This window comes from Sinocyclocheilus anshuiensis, unplaced genomic scaffold (genome assembly GCF_001515605.1).
Source record: "Sinocyclocheilus anshuiensis isolate Anshui unplaced genomic scaffold, SAMN03320099.WGS_v1.1 scaffold188, whole genome shotgun sequence".
Lineage (NCBI taxonomy): Eukaryota > Metazoa > Chordata > Actinopteri > Cypriniformes > Cyprinidae > Sinocyclocheilus > Sinocyclocheilus anshuiensis.
The window spans coordinates 594,025-603,225 of record NW_015555768.1 but is presented as its reverse complement, the minus strand read 5'-3'; the positions used below and the strand labels follow the sequence as shown (position 1 = coordinate 603,225).

The following is a 9,201-nucleotide window of genomic DNA, read 5'->3' as shown; positions in this document are numbered from 1 at the left end:
AGTAATGATGCTGAAAATTCAGCTTTGCATCACAGGAATAAATTACATTTTAAAATATATTCAAATAGAAAATGGATATTTTAAATTTTAAGTAATTGTAATAATATTTTTAATTAAATTGTAATAGAATTTCACTAAATGTCACTTTTAGCTGCATTTCTGATCCAGTAATGATGAACATTCAAAGACATTTAATCAAAAAATTAACATCTACTGAAGTAATTATAATTTATTATCTAATTTTATAGTTTATGTATATATTTTTAATTTGTATAAATTAACATAAGTAATAATATTTTTATATTGTTTCATATAAATCATTATATTATTTACAATTATTTATTTATTCATTCCTTTCGGTATGCACAATTAAAAAAACTTCCTAATGTTTTTTTTCCCTCTTAGTCGGCAGCCCAACCTACTCAAGTAACCCTGATCACGACTCCAAGTGGTGCTGAGGCTCAGCCTGCACAGGATCTTCCTGTCTCCATCATGGCCTCTCCCACCTCAGAGCAGCCCTCCACCACTGCTGCTGATGCTGGTGACTGTGCTGGCGAAGGTGCTACCACCGTGACGCTGGTCTGTTCCAACCCTCCATGTGAGACCCATGAGACTGGAACGACCAACACGGCTACAACGGCTTCCGCCAAAATGGGCACCGAACAGATTTGTTCCAACCCTCCCTGTGAGACCCATGAGACTGGAACGACCAACACGGCTACAACGGCTTCTGCCAAAATTGGCACCAAACAGATTTGTTCCAACCCTCCCTGTGAGATGCACGTGACGGGCACCACCAACACTGCAACCACCGCCTCTGTGAACATGGGCAGGTCACAGCAGGTCTGCACCAACCCACCCTCAGAGACCCATGATACGGGCACCACCAACACAGCCACCACTGCCAGCTGCAACATGGGATCTAAAGAGATGGAAACCGTGAACAGCAAGACAACATCTTCGGCAGCTACATCTTCAGCTTCTGGTTCAGAACCAGCAACACCCGTCTCAGAGAGCAGTGCTGGACCAGGCACCATGCGGCCGAAGAATCTCCGCACAGGTACCACCAACACCTCCACTACTGCCCGCTCCAACATGGGCTCCGACCTTACGGGAACAGTGCAGAGCTCCAACAAAAGCCAAGCCGCCATCTCCTCTACGCTGATGCCTCTTTGCTCCAGCCCTCTCAGTGAAACAAGCGAGACGAGCACCACAAACACTTCAACTGTGTCCAGTGGCGTCCAGCAGGTCTGCTCAAATTCTCCCTGTGAAACACACGAGACAGGCACGACCAATACGGCTACGCAGTCAAGCTCCAGTATGGACAGTGGGCAAACCAACATTGTGCAGAGGGTGTGTTCCAATCCGCCCTCTGAAACTCATGAAACGGGCACTACCAACACGCCTACCCAGGCCTCGTCTTCTATTGGTGCTGGACAGAACGGCACGGTTCAGAGGGTGTGTTCCAATCCGCCCTGTGAAACTCATGAAACAGGCACCACAAACACGCCGACCCAGGCCTCGTCTTCTATTGGTGCTGGACAGAACGGCACGGTTCAGAGGGTGTGTTCCAATCCGCCCTGTGAAACTCATGAAACAGGCACCACAAACACGCCGACCCAGGCCTCGTCTTCTATTGGTGCTGGACAGAACGGCACGGTTCAGAGGGTGTGTTCCAATCCGCCCTGTGAAACTCATGAAACAGGCACCACAAACACGCCGACCCAGGCCTCGTCTTCTATTGGTGCTGGACAGAACGGCACGGTTCAGAGGGTGTGTTCCAATCCGCCCTGTGAAACTCATGAAACAGGCACCACAAACACGCCGACCCAGGCCTCGTCTTCTATTGGTGCTGGACAGAATGTCACAGTTCAGAGGGTATGTTCCAATCCGCCCTGTGAAACTCATGAAACAGGCACTACCAACACGCCTACCCAGGCCTCGTCTTCTATTGGTGCTGGACAGAACGGCACAGTTCAGAGGGTGTGTTCCAATCCGCCCTGTGAAACTCATGAAACAGGCACCACAAACACGCCGACCCAGGCCTCGTCTTCTATTGGTGCTGGACAGAATGGCACAGTTCAGAGGGTATGTTCCAGTCCGCCCTGTGAAACTCATGAGACCGGCACCACCAACACGCCGACCCAGGCCTCGTCTTCTATTGGTGCTGGACAGAACGGCACAGTTCAGAGGGTGTGTTCCAATCCGCCCTGTGAAACTCATGAGACCGGCACAACCAACACAGCCACCACAGCTACAAGCAGCTTAGAAACTGGAGAAGGAACAGGTATTTATCTCTACAACACCTGAACATTATTTGTGTGTAAATATTAGGGGTGGGAATCGCAGGGTACCTCACGATACGATATGAATCACGATACATGGTTCACGATATGATGATATCATGATACATCGATTCTGCGATAATCGATATATTGCTAGACAATCCTATAACGATACATCACGATATCTGTGTCTATGAAAACAAAATGCCTGTGAAAAGGTTACGTGCAAGCTTTCTCTCTTTATACAAGTCCAAACTGTTAGAAAACAGCACAAAAGTTCTGAAAATCTAATTTAACATGCTAAGTAAATTAATCATTTTATTCTTGGACTTATTAAAAGCTTACACTTTTCTTTGTGTGTAAACCAACACATTTAACTGCTTATCAATTTTATATATAGCCTATATATATATATATATAAACCTGGTACATTTCAAAATTTACCTGGAGTGTTTTCTCAACCTTTCCTCTCATCATAAAATCGGAGCCCCACACACATGACATGCAGGGAAAAAATAGCCATTCACATCGCCTCTTCTGCGCGCTCAGGTTCGTTATTTCAAATGTATATGCGCGGCAAGCACACACACTGCACACTTCTGCGCCTCATTACGGCACTGACGAGGTTTTGTTTCGTCGCCCATGCCATAGGTGCAGATTTATGCTTCTGCCTGCGCCGCATTACGGCTCTGACAAGGTTTTGTTTCGTCGTCCATGCCATAGATGCAGATTTATTTTTCTACCAGTCGGTGCCCACTGCATAACGCGCACTTGCAATATCTGAGAGAGAGGGAGAGCATCCAGTTTTGTTGACGTAAAACTGGACGCGCCGGTGGCACTCTCTCACTTAAGGTTAGTGAGGGAAATCCACCTGCGATCCGAGCGGATTGGTTAGGCTACTCATGGACTGATTATGCGCTCTGCAGTAACGTGATCGGTGCCTATGGTCCACCCTGATAGCTGTTCCGTGGCAGTTTTTTAGTTCTCATTTCCATAAACATACAGTATCTCACAGAAGTGAGCATTTACTTTACAGCTTGTAAGTTAGTGGTTCATACAGCTCGTACGTTAATAATGGAGCAGTTCATAGAGTTTTATTTTAAACTTGGACCCAAGTTCAAATACAGTCAGCTTTGCTTATAGTTTAAGGCACGGTTTTGGGACATTCTAAAACACTTAATGTGGCTTAGGCTACTATAACAGTGACACTGGAGGCCCAATTAGTTATTAGGCCTAATAAATACTATTAATACTAATAACAATTGTAATATTAATGACCTTATTAATAGCATTACTATCAGTAAAGCAGATAGCCAAAATGCAACGTTTCTCCCCCATTTAAACCCGTTTGGCTATAGAAAACGCTTAAGGGAGGCTAATGGACGAAGACGGGCTAAAACCAAAATATGGTACACAGTTTATTAATAAAATATAGCCTATTATGCACAGGACAGCAGACAAGCCCAGAATAGCTATAAACAAGCCAAACCCTAATTTAAAGTGAAACTGAAAGTATGGGCTCACGTACCGCTCTCATTCAGCACAAATCCAAATGTTTCCATATTCGCAATATATTTAGAAGCCTAACCATTATTTATTAAATGAACTGGGCTTTGTACGTTCCAATATCGAAGGGAAAAAAAATCATAATGAACAAAAATGTGCCGCACTTGAGTGGACCGGGGCTCACGCTGTACGGCCACAGACTATAATACAGATTATTTAAATTGACTGTGTAACATTTTATCTGTATTGGTAATTCTATGTTTTATTTTAATAATGAACAGGCCGTTTGCAATGAATATGTGCGCATGAGGCGCCAGCGCGATCAAATCGCTGAAACATAAAATACTCCGTCACTTACTGTAGGGCATAATTCGTTTGAAGATTATTCGTTTGAAGATTCAATCATATAAAAGATTATTAGAAATTTTATAAAGCGAGCACTGTTAGGTTCTTATTTCACTCTGAAACCTACGAGAATGCAATTTTCTCTGAATATCCAAAAGACTGCAAATGTGACATAAATTTTATATAACAGTTCAACAAAAAAGGCAATATTAAGTGTACATTTTACATTTTAAATGTAGCCTACATTTTAAACAAAATATTGTCAATCTTGTTTGTTATATTTTACAAAGAAATAATAGTTCCAACGAAATCGTTGGTGAATGAATCTGCAGCTTTGAATGATTCGGAGAGTACTGATAATCGGAACTGATTAATAACCCTTTCATAACTACAACCATTTGTTTCGTTACTGAATGAATGAGTGCTTCGCCTTGCTCATTAGACAGTGACTTGCTGCCACCTACTGGTGATTTTAGTTTTGAATCTACAAGTATAACTTCGTTTTGCCATCATTTATTGCTTTATTTATTATATTAATAATACACTTAATGAAATGTGAAGAATATGACATAAAGCATGACATAATTAAAAAGGCTAGAACAACTTTGCCTCTATAACAGTAAAAATGCACATGTAAATCAATTTAAGGGGGCAAATATTGTCCCTTAATGGAAAAGGTGTAACTGCGGTCTAAGTGGGGGTACTCAGAAGAATGTTAGGCTAAATGCTCTAGGGGTACGCCATTGTAAAAGATTTGAGAACCACTGGCTTAATGGATTACTGCGTTGATTGCCTGTAGTATATTTTTAATAAAATATAAAATTTGGGCTTTTTATATCACTGTCTTCTTATATTAAGCCACGTTAAGCACGGTTTTCTATGGGGAAGAAAACGCTTATGCAATTCAGCTCATATGGGCTCATCTGCTTGCATGTACACAGAATATATTTTTAATAAGTTCTATAGCATAGTTGGTCTTTTTTTTATTACTTTTTTTTTATCACATATTCTTTATGGGAGGAAAATGCTTCTGTTCTTCTGGGCTAACCTACTTTCATGTATAATTTATTAATAAACTGTATACCGAATTCGGCTAAGCAGTCAGTAATAAAATAAGAACAAATAAAGAAATTAATGATAGCATAAATAAAAAATAATGACAGGCCTTCGAATTAAATAATTAGATTTTTAGTTTTTCAGGAAGGTCTAACAGTAGGGTTAAGATATTTAACTTTTTTTTTTTATACCAATTATCTAAATAATGTTTAGTCCTAGAAAGCTATTATTATCAGAACATGTGAGCATAACATAGTCTTAAAGTGCAATTCAATTTACCGGGTTACGTTCATATTCTGGGCTATTCTGCTTGTCTGTATGCTTTATTAATAAGGTATGTACTGAATTTAGTCATCCAGTGATTTACATTAAGCATTTTAGAATGTCCCAAAACCGTGCCTTGATAAGCATGCACTGACTATTTAGTCCAAGTTCAAAACAAAACTCTATGAACCGCTCCATTGTGAACGTATAGAGCTGTATGAACCACTACAATCTGTAAAGTAAACAGGAAGTGTTTGTCCGAACTCAACTGGTTTTGCGAGAGAACGCAAAAGTTTTGCGAGAACCCAAATGTTTTGCGAGGGAACGCAAATATTTTTGTGAGAGAGCTAAAAAGTTTTGCGAGGGAACGCAAAGTTTCTTGAGGGAATGCAAAAGTTTTGTGAGAGAATGCAAAAAATCTGAAAAATATTTTTTCCTCCCACCCCAAATTTTTTCACTCAATCTGATTTTTTTCCACCATCATGTCCCTTTAGGGGCTCCGCAGTAGAGCTAATACAGTGGCTGGAAATCTGTTTATCCTTCGGTTCCTCGTGCTTCCCCATCTTCATAGAGAACGCGGTTCATGGTTGCTCAGAGCGGTTTGGAAAGAAGGTGGAAATGGCGCAACCGCGATTTCCACGCATTTTTAGACGCTGGGAGCAGGGAAATCTGTATAGAGCACCTTATTGTAATAATTAAAATATCGATATCTGGTGCCAGATTTTTGTTTCAATTAGCAAAGGTTTTTAATCCACTCATGTCTTCATCTGTTATATATTCTGTATATATAGTATTTTTATTATTAAATAATAGTGATAATTGTATTTTTTTCCCCTTTTTATTTGCTTTTTATAAAGGCTTTATTATGTGTTTATTATTATTAAATATGAAATTATTATTGTATTAATAATAATGATGATAGTAATAATAAATATATTATTTTCTTTTTATTTGCCTTTAAAAGGGAAGGCATCTTATTTTTAGCTCCATGGGCATATTTTTTTTTATCTTTAAAATGTTAATGTTTTATACTATGAAGTCACTCATCTGTGTATAAAGTATATGTAACCAAAGGTGTATTATTTTGTGTGTATTTCTTTTTTTTAAATGTATTTTTGTTTGTTTGTCCTCCCCAACTCAATTAACAGGTTTGATCTGATTAGCCAGACATTTCAAGCTGTTAATACCAGGGCTAAATTACTCCCCCTCTTTGCACCCTCTCAGAAGAACTAAATAGATTATCCATCTTTTCTACTGTAAATTAAAATGTCTTGATGCCTATTTTACTTAGATTGACACTCCAGTATGAACATTTTATAAAAAAAAAATGTGCTAAACTGTACAGATTTGTAATGTTGGTCATCATGTCAACTGCTTAACAATAATTATTGGCTGTCAGTTACCAATGTAATTTTTCTGTCAGTGCGTCCCTAGTAATTAAGCTCATCTGTGTTTGTCCTTTTAGCCCAGCAGGCCGGTGATGGGCAGAGTGACAGTGGCACCAGCTCAGAACCCACATCATCTACAGAACCAGCCAATCCCACAACACAAAGCAGAGCCATCACCACAGTAACACAGGCCACGCCCACTCCAGGACCATCAGTACCGGTACAAACACACCTCTAAACTGATCGGCTGGATTTATGCAATTTCCTGTGGACAACATACCTGTTACCAGGAATACCATATTCTACTTTGCTCCCAAAGTTACTAGTAAAGTCGTTTTACATGTATACACAGTCCTTTCCTGTCTAATTGGGTACATCTGAACCAGAAGAAGCTGTAGTGCAAGCCACTTTTTGCTTCTAGTCTTGCAAATTTTTTACAAATGCCTGAATTCTGTTCTTAGACATGCAAATAAATGCTCTAGATTAAGATGTTTTGTCATCCTCCTCACGTTCTGTTTGTGTTTTCTCCACAATGTAGGAGATTTCGTCCATGGCTGGATCTGTGGTAGTGGCTGAGGTCCCGGGAGAGGCTGAGGCCATGGAGCAGACCAGCACTGAGGCCGGAACAGTGGGAGAAGAGCCCATGCAGACTGAGTGTCAGGGAGAGCTGGGTGAAGAGGGAGCTGTCAGGGTCGTTGCCATAGATGAAAGTGCAGGGGGAGAGGAGGGCACCATGCTACAGGTTCATGTCGCCATGGAAGCACAGCCAGGTCAAGGGGATCAGGCTGAGGTAAGGAAGAAACTTTGTGAAGTCAACTTTATTTAGTGCAGTGTAAAGTACAGATGGTTTCAAAGCTGCTTCACAGTAATAAACGGGCCAACCGCAGAGTATGACAAGCAGCCGCCACAACAGCGATGTTCACATTTTTTTTTCTTTTTTTCTTAGAATTAGAATAGAGAGGGCTAGAGTTAGGGGCTCAAATGAAGATGGAAGAGATGTGTTTTAGCCGTTTCTTGAAGATGGCTAAGCACCCCAGCTGCTGGGATTGAGTTGGGCAGGTCATTCCACCAGGAGGGTGATTTGCTGATTTTAATATGCTGATTTGCTGTTCAAGAAACATTTTATATTATTAATGTTAATGCATATTAGGTGGCTTTCACACTGGGCTCGTTTGCTGTGGTTCGAACACGAGTGCGGTTGTTCCTGGCACCCCCCGCAGCGTTGGTCTGGTTTCACGCTCTCTTGATTCTGTTGAACCCCGCTGTGTTTGCAGTCATCTTACGCAGTGGTGTAATGTAACGAAGTAATAATACTTCGTTACAGTACTTAAGTATTTTTTGGGAGTATCTGTACTTTACTTGAGTTTTTATATTTCAGCCAACTACTTTTACTCCACTACATTTCCTAATTAAAATGTATACTTTTACTCCGATACATTTCCCCGAAGCATATTTGTTACTTACTACAAAATAGTCAGAAGAACACGGACCTGCAGTAACGAATAAAGCAGGTTTGACGAATCAGTGGTCTGGAGTTTGGAAGTTAGACTCCTAAAAACTCCTTTGCTCATGTGCAAACAAGTGCGCGCACAAGCGCGGATGATTCATTTTCCACTCAAGTCGAGTCTGGGGTGTGCTACAGCATCATCACACTCTCCAAATACATCTAGCCAAACCCGCGCTCGCTCCGTCACGTATGCACGCACGCATGCACCGTCACGATCTAATGCACTGTAAATGCCGGATTTTAAAAAACAAATAGGCCTACCAGAACGCAAAAAATGTAAAATCTGACATTTTCCGGAACAGGATCCAGCAGGATCAAATTAAGTACTGGTCATAATACTCACATGATAATGTTTCATGTTAGTAACAGTGTGTTTTGCTGCAGCAGCGCCGATGGAAGCGGTTCACTGACTGCGCAGCACAGCCACACGCGCCACAGTTACGTTTGGGATCATTTTATTTTGAATGCCATAATGTCAGTTGAAAACATTGCAATTGTGTTTTAAAATACAACAACGAGCACCACGAAACCTTTTAAAGAGGCGCGTTCAGCGGTCTCGGTGATGGGATAGGAAACAGTCAACAAAGTAAAATGATCTCAAATGAGCTCCGCGCTCTCTTCATTAGTGATGTCCGGTTCGCGAACGAATCGTTCAATTTAACCGGTTCTTCTTAGTGAACCGGTTGAAACAGTTCACCAAATCTGACTGAATCATTTGAAACGGTTCGCGTCTCCAGTAAGCATTAATCCACAAATTACTTAAATTATTCACTTTTTAAACGTGGCTGACACTCCCTCTGATTCGAAATAAACCAATATCCCGGAGTAATTAATTTACTCAAACAGTACA

The 9,201-nt window shown here is 40.9% G+C and overlaps 1 protein-coding gene across 3 annotated transcripts in view; it reads left to right on the top strand.

Moving 5' to 3' along the window:
• LOC107674315 (host cell factor 1-like) overlaps nt 1-9,201 on the top strand; it is a 40,878-nt gene that overhangs the window by 17,697 nt on the left and 13,980 nt on the right. For 2 of the 3 annotated variants that reach the window (XM_016468256.1, XM_016468257.1), the window contains 3 exons: nt 406-2,287; nt 6,922-7,064; nt 7,383-7,634. In XM_016468256.1, coding sequence (XP_016323742.1) covers nt 406-2,287; nt 6,922-7,064; nt 7,383-7,634 — 2,277 coding nt within the window. The remainder of the gene's footprint in view (nt 1-405; nt 2,288-6,921; nt 7,065-7,382; nt 7,635-9,201) is intronic. The other variant, XM_016468258.1, reaches the window with a different exon arrangement.